At 37.5% G+C, this 20419-nt stretch overlaps 2 protein-coding genes across 4 annotated transcripts; one reads left to right on the top strand and one right to left on the bottom strand.

Moving 5' to 3' along the window:
• The first annotated feature begins 8687 nt into the window (after positions 1-8687).
• Positions 8688-13372, top strand: LOC122073840 (cytochrome P450 90B1-like). 3 transcript variants are annotated; one of them, XM_042638501.1, is made up of 8 exons: positions 8688-9035; positions 9253-9577; positions 9674-9826; positions 10015-10269; positions 10370-10462; positions 10786-10864; positions 10967-11076; positions 12590-13372. In XM_042638501.1, the coding sequence occupies exons 1-8, from the start codon at positions 8833-8835 to the stop codon at positions 12896-12898; spliced, it is 1527 nt and encodes a 508-aa protein (XP_042494435.1). In that variant the 5' UTR covers positions 8688-8832; the 3' UTR covers positions 12899-13372. The 3 variants fall into 3 exon arrangements, with proteins under 3 accessions (XP_042494435.1, XP_042494437.1, XP_042494436.1); XM_042638503.1 differs by lacking the exon at positions 12590-13372 and adding an exon at positions 11150-11404; XM_042638502.1 differs by lacking the exons at positions 10786-10864; positions 10967-11076.
• Positions 13373-14823: 1451 nt separating this feature from the next.
• Positions 14824-15959, bottom strand: LOC122073839 (agamous-like MADS-box protein AGL61). The gene has a single exon (XM_042638500.1). It carries the CDS (start codon positions 15695-15697, stop codon positions 14954-14956), a length of 744 nt encoding a protein of 247 aa, XP_042494434.1. The 5' UTR covers positions 15698-15959; the 3' UTR covers positions 14824-14953.
• Positions 15960-20419: the final 4460 nt, after the last annotated feature.

Raw genomic sequence — 20419 nt, 5'->3', positions numbered from 1 at the left:
TTTTTTAATATTTGTAAACCATTGAAAAACCTTTCTAGTGCAAATTATTGGCCCTTTTGTAAGGGAAGCTGTTACAGGTTGTTTTGTTGCTGTTAAGGCTGTTTTAGCCTATTGGTCTTTGTTGCAAAAATTTCTGCTCATCTGTCTCTCCACCTGCTTTATGGATTCAGCTTTCCCTTCTTTAAACTTTTCCGAACAAAAAAAATAGCAAAGAAGAAAGAAAACAAATATAAGCATGTTGATGATGGGCATATAAGCATTTAAAGAAGACATTAATTTAACAGATTTGGTCCCCAATCCATGCCTTCAAAGAATTGAAAGGGTCTCTTCACTTTTCTGCTTGATCTTTAGAAAGCATGGAGGGGAGGCATCAGGCAGGCTGGCTCCTCTAAATGATTAATACTGTACCACTTCAGTCTCCTTTGACTTCCCCCACTCAAAGTTTATTACGGACTGTGAATGCATGGGTATGGACCATTAATGTTCCAAATTCACTTATAATTTCCAGCTATTCCCTTTCTTTGCAGACAAAAGTTCTCCAACTGTTTTATTCTCTCCAAGGCCCATCTGGTATTAGATTATCTAAAGGGACTCAGAAGAGTTGAGGGTACCAAATAATGCAGTTATCAATAAAGTAGGTAGGGTTAGCTGTTGGCTTGCACGTTTAAAGGGTTTTCTTGATAGTTTAGTAGGGTATAGTTCTTTTTTTCTGTTAATCTTTGATCCATAGTATGATCATTCAATATAAGGAAAAGATTCTCCGAGCGGACTCTGAAGGGTACACTAGCACCTTCTCTCTCTTCCTCATATAAAATAACCTTTCTACCCCGTGTGTATTGAACAATTTCTCTGTTGTTCATTGGTGCATGTTCCTCATGCCGCTTGTTTAGGCCTAGTTTTATCTTGTTGGGTTTTACGCAAAAACAATTATTCTACATCCGACGTGAATAGCCTAACGTGAAAGGGTATAAGGACTTGGATTGATTACATTTCCTTAATAGCTAGTTTTTAAGGATGAGTCCCAGCTTATCTTCCAGTCGTTAATTTGCAAGTTCCACAAAGAACCATCTTTCAAAATACTTTACTTTGGATGATTATTATACATTGGAGCCATTTCTATCTCCTCTTTCTATTCCATCAACTTGGTAATGCATGTCACCCAAAATACTATTTAAGTCAATATATTGTCACATCTTCAGTGATATTAAACCTTTGTAAACTCTTAATTAGGCCTAATGCATAGACCCCTTCCCTTTAATTGAAGTACAATTTGATACTTTTGACACTTGGAAGATGAACTGGATTCCCAATTAATCAATGTTCTCCCACTAAGTACAGATATTTTAATTATAAACTAATTAATATGACTTTTTAGCTCCCTTTGAGCCATGCCATCATGGGGAGAACTTTAGTTGTTAGGCTCAATGTTGATTTAGGACCATAATGGCTGATGCTACCTTCACCCCATAAAATCTTGCATGTGCCCCGACCTTTGTATCAATCTGATTCCTTTTCTATCCCTGTCCATGGCCAAAATCATATCAATTGCAGACTTAAACTATTTAATAAATGATAATCAGTACTGATCTGTAGCTCTCAAGGTAAAGGCTAGGTTCATTCCATTCTCTTAGGTTGTTACTTTTCCCATCCAGAAAACAAAAAGAAACAAGAGAACCAGAATAATTAGGAAATCAAAGAAATCAAAGAAAGCAGAGAATATCCATTCTTATAGCTTCCCTTCTCTCCTTTTAAGCCAGGCCTCATTAATTAACTTGTGTAGGCCTATCTGGACTTGATGGTGAGTTGGGTAATAACCCACTGTGGCACGCAAGTGGTTCCTGTGCCAACAGCCCAATACAACTTAGCTAATCATTCTTAGGGCATCCATGATTGATGGAAATATCCAATCATGGAGTACTAGCTTTCAATCACTATCTTCATTTAATCTCTTATATATTAGATCAATCATTCCCATCTCTAGTTTCCAGATCAGGCCAAGGTCAAATGTGGATTAGTCTCTTTGATTCGTTAATTAGTCTTATCAATAGTAAACTCCAAAACTGAAAGATTAACAATTTGAGGCCAGAGCCAATAGGATACATATGTGATTAACCTGGTGGAAAGTTAGGTTGTGAAAAGCCCACGATCTGTTTAAGAAGAGGGCTAGCTAGGGCAATCTGATTCTATGATTTTTGATTTATGAATTGAAAGAAACCATGATTGACTGGATTGATTGATTGATATTGACATTACTGTATGCCTCAATCATATTTGACTTGCACAAACCTACAATATGAGGTTAAGACAAATTGTCCATTCGTGGGACTCCAGGGAAGGTCTTTTCTTTTTCACACAATGAATGATTTTGGAGAGAAGAGGGTGTTAGAGGTAAGTCTAATCTCAATTTAATTCAAAAGTATTAATGGTTATTTTTCAACAACGGTGGTTTACTTATGGTCTAGTTGATCATATGTGTTGAGTCCACATTTTCTAAAGTGAGCGATGAAGTGCGATGAACATTAATCAATCGAGAGCATCTCAGCAATGTCCTTCAAGGGGCTTTCAGTCACCCGATGCTCACTACACCTGTGCAATGGTTGTAGATGATTTTTACACCATATGTGTTTGTCGATGACAGCAATTTTTGGAAATTGTTTATACTAGGGCAATTTTGCATGTATTTTTGGAGATTAGGGTTTCTCTATATTTTAATATATCAAAGCGATATATATAGGGTTAATCTTATAAGGATGTGTATGGGTTAGGGTTTTGTAATTTCTTTATCAAAGATATGTGGACATAACCTATCTTATAGGTAAACCACGTAAATCTTTGTGTTCATGATCTCCCTTTTTTTTTTTTTTTATATATTTTTTATCTGGCTGATCATTGTTGTGTTAAGTTGTTAATTCGTATCTGTGGGATCACTTAGGAGAGAGGAACTCCTCCCATAAAAAGTGATCATATACTAAAAGCACAAGCTCACCCTCAGTCACCCTCAACTTCAGCCTCAATAGACTCAGTCAAGATCCTTTTCTCCAGGGTACGTAGAGGAGTAGAGACGATGGCCAAAACTCCATTTTCTTCCTTCCTGTATTTCCTTTTTTCATCTTTGACCCCAATAAAATTGAAAGACACTATATCTGTAAGGGTTGTCAATTTATAGCCAGAATAGGTTCAATCCATTATCAAGTTTTGAACCGACACCTACCAACTTTTTCTTGGAAGCTTCTCAACATCTTCATCATCAATCGACGCAGCCATTCTTGACCATACTCTGTTTCATGGTAATGGTAAATCTTCCATGTCTGAATCTATTATCGCCTGCATTGACTGAGAAAGATAATAAGTAGAGAGAGAGAGAGAGAGAGAGAGAGAGAGAGAGATGTATGGAGTGCAATGGAGTGCAACATCCATGGTTCAAGTACTCCCACGTACTGTTTGTATACTATAATGGAGTGCTGCATTAATTGTCCATGTATATGGCTCAATTATTCCCACGTAGGAGCTTTCCTGTCTCTAATCACAATCACTCAAATGTTATCAAGAAAAGGTCATGAGTTTATATAATTTTTGACTAACCTAGCTCGACCCAGTCTGCTTGTCACCCACAACAGAGACATTTAGATCTAATCAAAATCCTTTAACCACTTGCATTTTTTCTTTCTAAATCGGGAAAAAATTTTACAGCTACCTGGGTTGCAGAACTTTCCTATTAGGAGCGCAGCGGAAAGTAATAGAATAATTCATTTTCTCTTTCAGTTTATAAATATCTTCAAAGGTTTTAGTATTTTTTTAAATACCTTTTGAGATTCTATTTATTTGATAGTGAGTACCAATAATTAAAAAAGTCCCCGCAACCTGGGTAGTAGTAAAATTTCATTTTTCAAATCATACTCAAATGCTAGTCTATTGGTCCAGAGAAACTAAATCACAAACATAAGAGAGGGCCATTATGGAACATGTCCTATTGCTTGTCTTTCAATTCTCAACCTACAATAATTCTAAAAATAAATCTACGAGAATAGTTGAGTTCCCTACGCACATATGGGTAGTGTTCAGCAAATTAATGTTTCACATCATGTTGAAGTTCCATGCTTTAATGGCTAGTTTTTAAAGATGAGTTTTATTTGAAACCCAATGAATGGTATCAAAGCAAGGTTCTTGTGACTGATGTGGCCCTGAGGATGAAAAAAATCCTTTGAAGAAAATTTCAATTCTCACATGTCCTCCCACATAGGGGAGATTATTAGGGTTCTACCCAAGTTCCAACACATCTAAAAGCAAATAGGGCAGGTGTAGAGTGTACATGTACATGTAATAGATCTAGGCTCCATTATAGATTTACAGCAGAGTCTGCAAAGTAATTATTATGACAAAGTTATTCATCATCCAAGAAGAAGAGGTTCTTCCCAACTGTGATATATAATACGCTTCTCTAGTCTAATCCAAGGGTCAGATGAGATTGTTGAAGATGTTTCTTTTCCCTTTGGATGAAAGGAAACTTGGCCCTAATTTATATATGGGAAGAGTTCGTGTGGTCCTTGTGCCTAGACCTAGGGGCACATGAAATTACCGCCTTCCCCCTGTTAAATCAGAAGGCCCATTCATGTTTGTGTCTCTGATTGTGTTCTCATTGGCTTCTACACAAGTGCAGGGGCTACGCAACTAGGTAGTTTTCTTTTTTCTCTTCATATATTTCTATCAAGAGGACGAATATGCACACTACATGTATGCAGTAATAAGCTAGCGGGTGGCACCAATAAGGGCATGAGAAGGAGCACCATAAAGGTGCAGGAGAAACATTTCAAAATGTAAAGAGAAAGATTGACATATATATAGGGTGCTAGCTTATGGTACACCATCGGTGCCCATAAATTGGATTTAATGTTGTTCTACCCAAAAAAAAAAAAAGGATTTAATGTTGCTTGATCAATATCTTTGTCATACTAACAAAAGTATAGTCATTATTTCATAAAAATAAAGAAAAAATAAGATACTAATAAAAAGATAATTGATTGAAGAGTAAATTAAAAAAATTTAATTCGACAGTGTAGCTAGGTATGTATCAATATCGATCTAGATTAGTGCGTATTGATCACTTTTGCCCGTGCGTTTTCCAAAAAATTACATTTTTTTTTACTATTATACCCATGAAACGATATGTGTAACTAATCCGAATTGACTAGGTATCGGTATACGATACGACCGATACAGTAAGATTGTACATTACTCATTGGGGTTGAATACGACCTTATATTATTAGTTCTGTATCACTCATCCCTTATGTAGCTACTGTTATGTCCTTCTCAATTCTATCCCTCACAAAACAATGTAAGCGAATAAAAAGCTTGTTGTCACAACTTGTGCCATGTGCATGTGGGTCAATGATGATTGGATCCACAGCTCATACGATCACCTAGTCGCATGCGTGAACATCCAACACATGTCTCTTTTGTTTTCAAATATATCTCTTTTCACCCATATAATGGCAAGAAGTGGGACAAAGGTTGGATACTCACCCGTATGACCAGAAGATTGTATGAACAACGGATCCATTCTTGATCAATATTACGAGAGTGTAGGGGATCGTATTATAGACAGTGTGAGGCATGGTTTTAAAGAATCGGATCAAAATTGATAGGATCGGCCAACTCGATTTCCAAGTTTCTTTTATTATTATTAAAACTTCAATCTTCAGTTGGGTATTTTATTTTATTTAAATTAAAAAATAATAATTATGTGCAGATCTATATATCCATTTAAAATAGGAATCAAAGAACAGTCTTCGGTAGGGCTTCAACTCCTATGATGGAAGGGTATAATTGAACCTTAACTAAGACAAAACAATGCAATTCCAATGATCCAATCTATTAGAGTCTTATCTAAATTAACCTCCAATAACTCGAATATGAACTAGAGATTTTTCACCATTTATATTAGATTAGAGTTAGATTAGATGAATACCCCATCCGTGGGTTGTCCAGATAGTTAAGGTGAATTGAAAATTAAGTAAATAAATATATGATTCTAGGTTTGATTCTTCATCTGTATATCCATGATTTAACGATTGCAAGAACAACTCTAAAAGCGGATCGCTACAGAGTATTCGATTCCAGCAGAAAGTGGTTTCTCCATTTTCCTTCAAGGAGATACTGTAGTTCATATGAGAATATGGCTATTTGAGGCTGCATCCAACCTATGCCCAGGAATTCGAAAAATAATCCTCTGTTTTTCTTATCTATGTTTTTCCTTATTTTACTACCTGCAAAACACGACACGTGGATAACTTTAAGACCAACGCACCGAATATAATAATCCTCACCCAACTTTGATCGTTAAATCCTCTGTTATCCACATATCGTGTTCTGTAAATAACAAAACAAATCAAAACAAAGATGAAAAAAGAATTGAGTCCTCACAATCACACGTACATCCAAATCTACGTCCAATAGATCCTAACCCTTCCACTCGCCTAGGTCGCAATTGCGTACGAAACCACGCAAGGAAGGACTAGTCCAAATCAGAGCCCAACATTTTCTGCTACAAGGGTCTATTTTGTTCTCACCGGTAATATGACCTGTACCCTATCCTATTGATACACGTGTATTATTAATTGATAGAAAGGACTGTGAAAGCAAAGGATATGGTAACAATGATTGGTACGACACATATACCACATCCCCGTCTATCAAGAAGAACTCGGAAAGCGTAGCCCAGCCCACCAGGCCAGCCGCACGGGTGGTAGCTAATTAAGTTATCTCATCTTGGGTCCCACCGAATAAGCTATCAAATGGTTGTCAGAGGCTTCTCCACGAGAGACAAAACCCCCTCTGCAATACTGCAATCACGTCCAGAATAGTATAAAGAAAAAGTTTTACATGCGAATCCAATAACATGTGACCACGTGGCATACTAGGATAGAACCATATCGGGAGATGGGAAGGGGATTCTGAAAGTGGGCCCAGGGCGGCGAATGATAATGGAACATATGATGTGAAAGGACTAATATACCCCATGATCACACGTGCATGCAGTTTGTGTGGCCGATCATTTTGGTGGGCCCCACCCAAATAAAGAACCCTCCAGGTCAAATGCTGACGTCATTGAAGGAAAGGGCCCAGCCCATTTCTTTTGGTACAAGGATCGTGCTTCTACCCTCTCTCTTCTCTCTCTCTCTCTATCCTTTCCTTAATCGAGAGCTTTTGGATTTTGCTGCTATCATCTATTAACACGAATGGAGGCTTTATTTTGCACCGTCCAACACATCAAGGATCGATTTGATTGTGTTAGCATAGATGATCTTGGGACGACGCCGTTGATGGTGGGTCCTGATCTATCCTTTCCTTCCTAGTCTTGCAGGTCCCTTATTGCAGTTCTTCAACTTAACGAACTTCAGTAGTCTGGGACTCTGGAATATGGGTCCACCCCAATCCCCATACCTGGTCCGTGCTTAGCCTGGGCCTTGTTGACTCGGGATTAAATGCCGGACTCATTAGGTCATGGGCATAGTTAGCAAATTCGGATTCGGGAATTATTCGGACGGAGAATTATTCGGAATAATTCGGACGATTAATTTAAGGATTCGGTCAAAAAAGCGGTCAAAAAATCTTATTGGGGTTTTAAAAAAAAAAATTTTGTTTTTTTATTTTTTATTTTTTATTTTTGATTTTTTTTTAAATAATGTTTAAATGGACCGAATAATTCGTTTTAATTCGGATTCGGTCCGAATTATTCGCGATTTATATTCATTTTGGAAAAAGTCGCGAATTTTAAAGAATTTTATTTTTAATTCGGATTCGGTCCGAATTTTTGATAAAATTCGGAAAAATTCGGTTCGGCCGAATAATACTATGGTCATGGGACAAAATAGATGGCTTATTAAATATAAATTAGATAAATTGTTAATAAAATTTTACCAAAAAAAAAAAATGCTAATAAAATAATGTATGGATAGTAAAAGTCTAAAAAGATTTATTACATTTTGATTCCACGGAACCATAAATCTATCTAACACGGTCTATATGATAGGTTTTTCAGGTTGTGAAGCTCAAGTGAATTGAACTATTGATCAATCAATGGATTTTCAATTTGATTCACTTGATTTTTATACGAAGGTTGATTTGTATTAGTTTTTCTGATCAAATAAAAGGTACATCTCATTGTGACCAAAGTTGTGGATAAGAAAATAATGTAAGACCATGCACAAAGCTATTGAATAGAGGATGACGATCTATAATATATCCCCCAATTCTACTCAACGAATATGTACATGATTGTGCTTCATGCATGATCGTGCACATCATGATAGACTGATGGGCGCAAAATTGAATTGGTAATTGACTATTTATAATCCAATTAACTCATTTATAACTTGATTGTTTAACGCTCGTATATATTCCTCTTAAGAGAACATTGGTAGCCGTAGGATCCATGATGCAAGCCTACAAACAAGATCCAATGGATGCTGGTACATGCTGGTATACGGTGGTCCCACCGTAGTTAACTAATATTACTGTTGTTATTTCTAGACTGTAATAACATGTCGTGTAATGACGACAATAGGTCTACGACAAGTCCAGAAGGAAGGCTATTTTTCGTAACTTCCACAAAAATACGAGAAGGAAAAAAAGCTTTAAAAGCAGCCGAGCTTGATCGCAATTTCGCATCTCGCAGTACGTTTTGCTTCTTCAGGACTACCTGTCTCAACTTTCAAATGACGCTTCGTGGATTTTAAAATAAGCAGAAACGAACACAATACTACACCTAGAGAGAGAAAGAGAGAGAGAGAGAGAGAGAGAGAGAGAGTGTTGTGCTGTTTCATCGTTTTCCATGTCTGAAACAGAGCTGCTTCTGTTGCTTCCAACAGGTATTCTAGCGGTTCTTATCGTATGGAATCTCATCAAAACGAACAGAAGAAAACTTAATCTTCCACCGGGAAACACCGGTTGGCCGTTTCTCGGCGAAACGATAGGTTACTTAAAGCCTCACTCTGCCACTTCTACGGGTGAATTCATGGACCTCCACATTTCAAGGTATCAATTTCTCTTTAACAAGTTAAAATTAATGTGAAGATTCCGCCGGAATATTAACCAGCCACGGACGGCGAGAAAGAGCGTCCACCATTCCGGCGGTGTTTTGACTGCGATCTAAGATCTGGTTAATTAGACAGGTGGAAAGGTCTCTCTTTTATTTGATTCTGATCGGAGGGTATTTAAAATGCTCAAAACAATCAAACGGTTATGATTGCAGGTTTGGAAAGATATTCAAATCGAATCTGTTCGGTGAGAGAACGATTATATCGGCAGACGCAGGGCTTAATCGGTATATATTACAAAACGAAGGAAGGCTTTTCGAGTGTAGTTATCCTAGAAGTATTGGAGGGATACTTGGGAAATGGTCGATGTTGGTTTTAGTGGGAGACATGCACAGGGATATGAGAATGATCTCTCTTAACTTCATGAGCAATCCAAGGCTTCGATCTCATTTGTTACCTGAAGTGGAGAAGCATACTTTAATGGTTCTAACATCATGGAAGGAGAATTCAATTTTCTCAGCTCAGGATGAAGCAAAGAAGGCAAGTTATTCTATTTTAATTCTTCACATTTAGAGTTTTTTTCCAAAATTTTGGAGCTTTTAAAGCTTAATTGCGAGGGAAATGGTTAATTTGCAGTTTACTTTCAATTTGATGGCGAAACATATCATGAGTATGCATCCAGGAAAACCAGAAACGGAGCAGCTGAAGGGAGAGTATATTACGTTCATGAAAGGGGTCGTCTCTGCACTTTTGAATTTGCCGGGAACTGCTTATAGGAGGGCTTTTCAGGTATATATAGTTCCTCCCTAAAAGCTAGTCGTTAAGGAGAAAGATGGTTAAATTTAAGAGAGGTTCCTCTACTTGATATCTATCTATAAGTCTTCACATCGAACTATTCACATATGATGTGAGAATATTATTTATGCCTCTGCGATCATAAGGGATTTTATTTTATTTTTTCTTTTTTGTCAAATTAGTCGAGAACAACCATTCTTAAAGTTATAGAGCGTAAAATGCTGGAAAGGAGGAAGATGAATGATGATGATGATTATGATCAGAGAAAGGAAGATGATCTACTTGGTTGGGTTCTGAAGAATTCAAACCTTTCCACAGAACAGATTCTTGATCTCATACTAAGCTTGCTTTTTGCTGGTCATGAAACTTCTTCAGTTGCAATTGCTTTGGCCATCTATTTCTTACAAGGCTGCCCCAGAGCAATTGAACAATTAAGGGTATGGGATAAAATTAAAAGCATTCCATGTTCTTCAATTCTTCAACTGTAGTTTTTCTTTCAATTCTCTCCTTAATTCTTCACTTGTGCTTAATTTTCAGGAAGAACACTGTGAAATCAGCCGAGCTAAGCAACAAGTTGGAGAGTTTGAATTGAATTGGGATGACTATAGACGAATGGAATTCACACAATGCGTAAGCTCAACTTCTCTCTCTCTTTCTCTTTTAACTACGAGTATTCAGGCTTTTGGCCTGACCTGATTAATTCTATGGGTTCATATTGACCCCATAATAATATAAATCAAATTAGACGAGGATTGAATGAAAATTATTTAATTTTCACTGAAAACATTGAAAAATACTAAACAACCTTGATGAGTAACCCTGAAAAAAATTAGGAAAATCTAATTCAGAAAATATATTTCTTGAGGCATCCTTCGCCAACTCTCCTCGCTCTCTCTCTCTCTAACAATCTTTCTTGATTGAGGCTTTTTTTTATATATAATTTATTTAAACAGGTTATTAATGAGACACTTCGGCTAGGGAACGTGGTTAGATTCGTGCACAGGAAAGCTCTTAAAGATGTCAGATACAAGGGTAGGTATAAGAAGTTGAAATGAACTAGGAAACTGAATTACTTTGGAATCTGATCCACGTTGGAAAAAATTCCCTGTCCTTTATTTGTGTTTGTCTTAAAAGGATATGACATTCCAAGTGGGTGGAAAGTTCTTCCAGTGTTTGATGCGGTCCACCTGGATCCTTTGGTGTATGACCAGCCACAGCACTTCAATCCATGGAGATGGTCTCAGGTACAGTTCATGCATGCCCACTAACTTTGATTTTTAAATATTTTTGTAGTTTTTTTTTGCCCTTTCATATCAGGAAGAAGTGGTGTCCACCAACATATCCATCATACCATCAGGACCATTCAATTTTTAAACTGACCAGATTTTCTTGAAAATGGATGAGAAATATCCTACCCTTCCAAGGGACAGGGACATAGGGGCCCCCCACTATTTAATGACTCTGATGTCATATACTGTATGAACGATGAACTTTTAGGCCCCATCAACCATGATTACAGGTCCTACAGTATATTAATATTTTATAATTTATTTATTTTATATTTTCTTCCGAGAGGAAATGATGAAAGCTCATGTGGAAATATGGCATGCACGTACCTTAGTGCCATAAGTGGGTCTAAATCAAGAAAAACTCTCTCTTGGATAAGAAATGAAAATGAAATTCACTAAATATGGGAAAAGACCGCTACCCGATTGCATTATATACATTCAGATATGGGGCACTATGGAAAAATATTTTTCCCTTAGTTGGATGCACGTATTTATATTTTTATTGGTCCAAGCGTTGACATAATAACCACATGATCAAATAGCATTTTTTCTCCTATACAAAAGAGTGAGTAGAGTTTAACAATTCAATCCTTTCGATTAGGGTTCTCCCAATAATAATAACAAAAAAAAAAAAAAAAGGGTGTTCTTTTTGTTCACATGCAAGTTTGAATTTATGTCTTATACTCAAAGTACAAGTGTCTGAGAGCAAGTTTTGAGCAAGGTCTCTAGAATTGGTGAATATCTGATTCAAATTAGAATCGATGATCACCTATCCCAATTTTTGAAATTTTGATACCGTCGATTTCATCAAAACCATTGAAATATTCCTTGAATTTACCAAATCTAGAGCTTTTTCGGACCAACTTAGGTTGATTCCAATCCAATTCAAATCAGAATCAGAATTGACCACTTCCATCACCGATTTTATTTTTTAAGACCCGGCTCCTTTTGAGCAAATCAATCAACTAAATATTAGGAGATTATGTGACGGAGAACTAAAACTAAGATTTATATTCAATCAGAATCCATGTTGTGTTGAAAAAAATTTCTTTATCCTTGTTGGCTTCCCCCCCCCCCTTTAATATACATTCGCATATACTTTTATGTGTATAAATATTTTTGGGGAGAGGGATAGGTATGCCGTCGATATCAAGTATGCTAGCGGATAACACCAATAGAAAGGATATGATGGTCATTTTAGAAAAAGGGAAGAAAGAGATAAACACAATGAGTGCTAACATACTTGATATCGGCATAATAGTACATACCCAACCTTTTCCCATATTTTTGATAGTCACTAGAATTAATTTGGTGTAGCATATCCCATATACATTAATACAACAGCAGCTATTGGTTTTCTCAACACTTTCTAACCAGAGTTCTAAACTTGAATAGCTATCATCCCCTCATCAATCGAGTATTTCATCTGATTATTTCTGGTAATGTGGGGATGGATTATATAATGCAGACCACAGGTGATAGGGGGAGTGCAGCATCCCCAAATCATTCCAATGCGACGACGAGCAACAATTTCATGGCGTTTGGTGGTGGACCACGGTTGTGCACCGGATCGGAATTAGCCAAACTAGAGATGGCCGTATTCATTCACCACTTGGTCCTCAATTTTGATTGGGAATTAGCCGAATCAGATCACGCTGTTGCTTTCCCATTTGTGGATTTCCCCAAAGGCCTTCCAATCAAGGTCCACCACCTCCACCACCACCACCAACACCAACGCCACAACCTCTTACAAGAAGAACAAGTACTATACTCATGAATGAAAGCTCAGTTCTCACTCCTAACCACTCATGTTGGATATCCCATTTTTCCACATATATAGATGTATCTCTTTTGTATGGAGCAAATACCATGAGAACAAGAAAGTCATTATAAACCATTGTTTCAGTTCTCTAGATAAGCTCATTGCCCTTCACATTCATGGACACATGAACATAGAAAAGTGTTCGGCGCACGTCGATTCTGAATGAGAAAAGCCTTTTCCTCCTATACCTATGAACACCTCCTCTTATCAGATTGATCTTTTGATGAAAATTGACAAAAAAGAGAAACAGAAGAAGAGGATTTGAATATCATTTGAGTATCAATATACAGATTCATAGGACCCCGTCCCTTCTTGTGATCCTTAATTTCGTTAGTCCTTTCCTAAGCCAGCGTATGTGCTTGGGGTCCAAATTTATCTGTACTTTATGATAGCATTTAAATTTCATGATTTTAATGTAATAATTTTCTATGGGCAAAGTTTTCCTTCACCATGCGATGAACCTCACCATGCAATCCAAGGTTCGGAAATCCCATCCCCCCTCCCCTTGAGTGGCTCTAATGGAGCATGGTGAACGAATTGCCCTTAAATAAACTCGTCCATTTCTTATTTTTAATAGAAGAAGAAAAAACTTTTAATTTCCATTGGGCATCAAAGGTCAAAGATAAGATAATGAGGAGAAAGAATGTTGCCAGGCTGTATAGAATATGTTGGCACATGCCCTTTTTTAGCTCTTCTCTTTTGAGATGACATATCTGTCTCTATTATAGGAAGAGAGAGATAGACATAGTAGGCAACTATGCACTATGCTTTGCAGCTAGTCATGGAACTAGGGTTGCATTTGGTAACATTTTTGAAACATGTCAAAAACGAAAATTTCAGTTTCTGTGTCAAAATACCTTTTTTTTTCTTTTAAGAACGAAACTAGAACGACAGAAGTACCTTTAGTCGTTCTGTCAATTCTCGTTTCTATATTTTTTTTCTCACTTTTTGTTCCAAGAAAAACGAAACACACTATAAATGCACCAAACGCTTTATTCCATTTTTTCGTTCCCATAAAACGAAAAAAATTTAGAAACATTTTTCTAAAATGTTACCAAACGCATCCTAAGCTTTTATAAGTGTACTTCGGTACTCACAAGTTTATGTATGTTGCTTGTTGACTATTCTCATACTAACCATATACGATTCTCACTGACTTTCAGAGGGCAACCCAAGCCCAACCCAAGATCCATGATATTTTCTTCTGGCCCAGGCCCTACCCTGAGAAGTGACCTCAGAGCCGAAAAAGTTGCTGTCCTCTATGAACTAGGCCTCCCAAAGGCCTAAACAGGATTGAGAAATCCAGCCGGACTGGCTTGCAACCCGAACAACGGAAAAATAACATGTCAATGGAAATTAGAGGGGAAACCTTTTAAGCAGGGATCACACAACCTTTAAAAAAAAAAAAATTAAAGAAAACACTGATCACATGGCCTATGCACCAGCACTAGGTAGGGCGGCCAGCCAGTAGGGGCATGCCTGGACGCATCCAACATAGGGTGGGTGGGTCCTGGGATGGTGAATTTACTATTACATGCCCCGTTTCTCAGTGTATTGCAGGAGCAAATGACTGGACGGATACCTTTCTGGCCCAGGTTGAAGTGGAGTGTTACTGAGTGTTGAAGCACATGTGGTGTATAGAGAGAGAGAGTATAGACAGGTGCCTTAAACGTGTTTCAAGAAAGTTGATAGAACGAACTTATGTGATGTAACAGTACTCTTGAATGGATAAAGTCATAAGGTGTTAAAAGAGGGTTTCTTCTCCCCCAAACCCATTTTTCTGAAAATTCAAATTAGAGACGATGATCGAGGAGAGCAAAAATAGTAGCAATCTTTGCTTGCAGAAAAAGATCAGTGACGCTTCTCAGAAAATTTCCAAATTCAAAAAAATTGTTTCTTTTTATTCCAACAATTCAAGAATTCAATAATACAATGAATAGAACTGATACTTTTTACAAGTAACATCAATGGATCGCTACTGGAATTTTGAAATTAATAAAAGAGGGACGACTAAATGCTATCCCAATCTTGCAGAAAAGGCCCGCCACTAGCAGAAAAATCCAGCAGGTCTCCCAAAGTAAAATCGTCATATTCGAGTGGGAAGAAGATTGAAGAAATATCATCATCATCATAACTGGGATTTGGAACTGGTACAGCAGCATTTGCAGAATCATCCAATTCCAATTCACTTAAGGAAGGAGATGGAGCAGATGAGACAGGGTTGGTGGCCATTAATTTGCTAACCCGTTCGGCCACGTTGTCTCGGAGCTCCACCATACTCTTCTTCAACCGTTGAAGCTCAACCAATCCCATATCAGGATGGATTGGTGCTTCCCACCACCGTGGTTCCTCTTCTTCTGACGGTTTCTTGATGAGTTCAGAGGATCGGATCTTCTCTGCTTCCAACTGTTTCAGCAGCTCCATGTACTCCAACTGCAGAGCGTCAACGTCTCCCGCACCAGCACCGGCACTGGCGGCCACAGATGGTGATGGAGCAGAGTTCTGATGGTTGAGAAACCTGTCCAGAACAGATGTGAAAGAGGGGCTGCCGAAATTGAAAACTTTCTTCCCAGTAGGAGAGAAGATAAGGACGGCAATCTCGGCACCACAGAGGATGCTGAGTTCGCTGGCCTTACTGAAAATCCCAACTCTCCGTTTGGAGAAGGTGACAAATCGACTGTTCTTGCTTTCAATCTTCTTTATCTCAATCTTCCGGCGACCCTTTCCCTGGCTTTTCTCTTGCTTCATCCCCATTGATATCGATCGATCGATCAATTAATGGAACAGTAGAGGAATAAGACCCAGCAAAGAAATAAAGAACGAAGACTCTAGAAAGAAAGAGCCGCAAAACAGAGAAACTGTATTTCTTTTTTCTTCGGACTGAAGGAAGTTGAACTGAGACGAAGATTTTGCAGCAACGGTCGGATTTATAAAGTAGACTGAGACTGCTAACTTCGTTCAAATTGAACACGAGCACGGAAAGGGCGCGCTTTCGTTCGCTCTCTCTCTTCCTTTTGGGAGGGAAATCAAGATTCTAGGGCGCGCTTTCGTTCGCTCTCTCTCTTCCTTTTGAGAGGGAAATCAAGATTCTAATAATATGTGGTTTTGCTTAGCTGTCAAAACCGAATCCTACAAAACGAATCGAATCAAATCAAATCGACCCAAATCAAACTCAACTGATACCAAAACGCCTTTATAAGATTCGTGTTTCGAGCTGCAGTTTTGTAACACTGATCTCAAATCGGACCCTACTCAAACCCATAAGACACTAATCGAATTAAAAATTGGACTAGAACCGAAGCCAAACCAATATCAACCCAAAATTTATGTTAATTTTTTTTTTCGTGCTTCTGAATATATGAACATGGTTTTTACACCCCAAAGTAAAACAAAAATTGAAACTAGGGGTGAAACAGTGCCGAAAGGGTTGTGTCGAGTTTTTTGAAACCCCTAACCTAATCCTAGGTCCTCAAAATTGAACTCGGGTCCAACTTAATCCTGTCAGGTTCATAACATTCCAATCCAACCCTAATTGACACTGTCAGGGCCAGGTTGGGTCGGGCTAGGCTGCACTGGGTTAGGTTGACCCTGCTTCTGCAATGGTTGGATTGACCTTGATTGACTTTTTTTTGCCATTCATATTCTATACACTAAAAAGTATAGAAAAAATGAAATACCAATAGGAACCCTAAATTCTAATGTAAAAATTCAGGGTTAAATTTCGGGCCGAATTGAATCGGGTTGGGCCAAGCTGAGGTGTCAACCCGAGCTTGACCCAACCATGACCTAGGATTGGTGTTTTTCAACCCTAATCTGCCCTCAAGGTCTGAAAACTTGGCCCAAGCCCTGTCTGAATTCAAGGCTGGCTAGGGGCTGATTTGGGTGGTCAGGGTCAACTTTCACCCCTAATTGAAACCACACCAAAAACACAAGAGAAATCAATAGAAAACCGAAAGTGATCATATTCTCGACTCACTTTCTCACATCAAAATTGGCCCAAATCAGTCAATTGACATCCCAAGGAAATAGTTCCAACCCAAGCCCACCAAATTATGAAATTGGCCGGAAGAATTCAAGTTTCAAATCGATTCCAATCCATTCATGATTGAATTGGTTCGGGCTACATCTTTGCCCAAATTTCCTTCCGTGCCTAAATTAAAATTAAATTTTAAAGGGAAGCATTCTCTCTTGAAATGACATCTCTATACTTATTTACAAAGTCAGAATCTCTCTACCCCCTTATTTACAAAATCTGAATTTAACGCCCCTTATTGGTGCTCCTCCATGCAACTTGCTAAATGTCCCCCTCTCCCATATTTGAATAGACTATACATAGTTGGTTACAGTATTCAGTCGGTCCTAGTCAGGAGTCTATCAGGCCACTACTTTGCATCGGGATTGCTTGATCATTAAATAGTCGATGCTTGAACCAGACACTTTAGTAATCAATCAAGCCAGCCTCGAGCTTCAAACATCAGTTCAAATTAGGCCTACAAGTGATGGCCAATTTTTGACACCCCAAGGCTGCATTTGGTAGTCATTTAGTTCCAGAATATTTAGTTTTTGTGTCAAAATACAGTTAAAAAAAAAAATGGTATTTGGTGAAACTGTTTATACAACAATTACCTTAGTTGTTCATTTTTTTTGTATTAGGAACAAAACTGGAATGATGGAACAATGTTCGTCGTTCCATCATTTTACGTTTTTAGCCTTTTTTTTCTTTCTCCTTCTCATTAAAAAAAAAATCGAAAACACCAAGTTGACACCAAACATTTTATTCTGTTTTTTTTTTAATTCCTATAAAATGATAAAAACATCAAAAACATTTCTCTAGATGACTATCAACACAGCCCTACTGTAATCGTTTCGGAACATGGGTAGGTTTGAGTAAATCTCTTCGATACCCAAACTTAGAATAACCCGAGGTTGGCAGAAGTGCCTTAACCTTGGGCTTGGACTAGGGCTTGGGCTTGGGCTGGTGATGGAAAAAATAAATAAATAAATAAAAGAAACTTCAGTTGAAGCTTTTGGTAACCCGAAACGCCCAAGCTTGAGTTCGGAGAAACCCCAAGAATTTCATGTATATTTCAGAATGGTTTTATTTTATTTATTTTTTATACAAATCCGCCAGAGCCCACCCCAACCAGTGAAAACCCAAGCCTTGCTATGGGCTTAAATAATTTTGATAAGATTGGGCTTGGGCTGGGGCTGAACAATCCAAACCTGAAGTCAGGTTTGGCTTGGGCAATTCTTTCAGCCTGCCCAAACCACACAAACGGCGATTTGATGGAAAGAGTGAATGCTATCGTTAACTCTAGTCCCCTATTATTGAATGTCTAAATTATACTTATTCATATTCAATTCAATAAGAGGGTCAGATCTCATGGGCGAAGATATTCTTTTTTTCCTAACTCTTTAATTAATGTAGCTTCTTGTACCAAAAAAAAAAAAATAATAATAATGTAGCTTCATTTTGATCTCGGGAAACTCTTCAAACCTTATTGGTCCGGAGACTCATCATTCGGGTTGAAATTGTCTGTAATTCCGATCTCGTACAATTCCATGAAATACCACATTCAGGGGGTGACACGTGTATTGATACCAATACAATGGTCTAGATCTGGTACAACTAATAAAACCTTAAATCAATGAAGAGGCATTTAAATCAGATATGTACTATTGCATTGGTATCAATACACGTGTCAGCCCCTGAAGGTGGTATTTCACGGAATTGTACGAGATCAGAATTGCAGATAATTTTTTCCCTCATCATTCACAAGGAGAGGGACTGTGGTCATCTATGCGTAAAATCTTATTTTTAATTAAATAAAACTTTTTTTGTAAAGTAGAATATCTAAACATAATAAGGAAAGAATAAAAGTTGGGCAAGGAATAATAATAGGAATATAGGATCTGGCACGTAGTTGAATGGTCGATGGTACAATTACGTTTCATTCTTAAGGCCCAAATCCGGCCACGTCGAATGGGCTTGCGAGGCCCATGGAAATTCACAAATTGAAATGACTCTAAAAGATACCTCCACTGGTGACAACATGTGCTGCGCTTCACTTCTTGGAGCCACTATGATTGAATGAAATTCAATGGATTACTTTCCAGCTCGGAATTCCAACATTTGAGTCTAACCCTTGCCTATTTAAATGCCCGTCATTTTCGCCAAAATCATTTTAGCATTCTTGAAAATTTCATGACCCTTCCTACCCCCTCAATCCTAGGATTGGGTACCTTGCATTAATGTTCATCTCGACATATATGTGAGGATTCAACATTTATCTCATTTCTTATCATTTAACAGGTTTAGAGGGACATTTCACTTTTTGCCGTTCAAAGGATGACGATGGATATATGTATAGAAGCGTAAGGAATAGTCAACAAAAAAAAAAAGTGTTAGATCCTCACATGAAGTTTAGGTGAAGGTGCGTGGAGAGGACCCAATCCCATCTTATGTCTTTCAAATCTTTGCTTTACTTTGATTTTTCATCTTCTTTTGTGGATTCTCGTGAAGGAAGCCCTCTATACTTGTGTCAATCTTGTGACATGTTGGTTGGCATCCCAGTTCAGTGGACACATTACATACATGTCACTCTCTTAAGCATGTTAAGTTATTGTTTTATCTATGGCAAAGAAAAACTAAATCCTTTTCATTTTGTTTGAAATGAATTGAAATAAAGTTTTCATGCAAAAAATGAAATAAGATGAAAAGAATAGATAAGGATTGACACGATACTTCCTTATATTGACATCATACTGTTTAGAGAAAAAAAATAATTTTAGTGGGTATAAATTCATATACAAGGGACCCAGGTTATTTAATGAGGAGAGGATAGGAGGCATAAAGCTTGTGAGAGAGCCTATACACCGTGATAGCATGCTTGCTTTTTTCGTTGAAAATAAATAGAGAATTTTCCATAAGCTATTTCTCATAATAAAGCATTAAAACTAGGCATAAATTTGAAAAAAAATAAGTCGGAATAAGAGAAAAATGCATTAGGATCTTCTCCAACCCTCCAATACATATCCGATGGTTGGAAGACATTGGGGTGTGTGCAAGTCCCCCATAGCCATCGTATGCGTGCTGGGGGGTGGGAAGGTTGGAGAGGGGTTCCCCTCTGGCGATAAAGGGGTTAGATAGGAATTGGGTCAGAAAAAAGTGCATTATATTTAATTACAATAGAAATTAGATAAAATAATTAAAAATAACTATCAATTATTTAATATTTCAAGTATTTTGATGCTTTCAATTTTATTGTAATAAAAATTTTCCCATGGATTAAGTTTTTCCCCTCATTTAAATGAAAACTTTTACACCATTTTTTTGGTACGGAAATATAATCATATAAGATAAAAACATGGTTTCTTTAGAAAAGAAAAAAAAACAAGAAAGAAAAAAAAAATTGATGTAAAATGATTTGGTTTCTCTCTGTCCATAGTGAAGAAAGAATTTATTTTCTTTTTCCA

This window comes from Macadamia integrifolia, chromosome 3, assembly GCF_013358625.1.
Source record: "Macadamia integrifolia cultivar HAES 741 chromosome 3, SCU_Mint_v3, whole genome shotgun sequence".
Classification (NCBI taxonomy): Eukaryota; Viridiplantae; Streptophyta; class Magnoliopsida; order Proteales; family Proteaceae; genus Macadamia; species Macadamia integrifolia.
The sequence above is the reverse complement of the archived record's forward strand: the minus strand, read 5'-3'. Positions and strand labels throughout refer to the sequence as shown.

Excerpts from the sequence above, each read along its gene's own strand:
- LOC122073840 (XM_042638501.1), top strand. The coding sequence starts at position 8,833 with ATGTCTGAAACAGAGCTGCTTCTGTTGCTTCCAACAGGTATTCTAGCG. Across the intron at positions 9,036-9,252 it reads ATGGACCTCCACATTTCAAG|GTTTGGAAAGATATTCAAAT; the intron begins GTATCAATTTCT and ends TTATGATTGCAG. Across the intron at positions 10,463-10,785 it reads GAATGGAATTCACACAATGC|GTTATTAATGAGACACTTCG; the intron begins GTAAGCTCAACT and ends TTATTTAAACAG.
- LOC122073839 (XM_042638500.1), bottom strand. The coding sequence starts at position 15,697 with ATGGGGATGAAGCAAGAGAAAAGCCAGGGAAAGGGTCGCCGGAAGATT.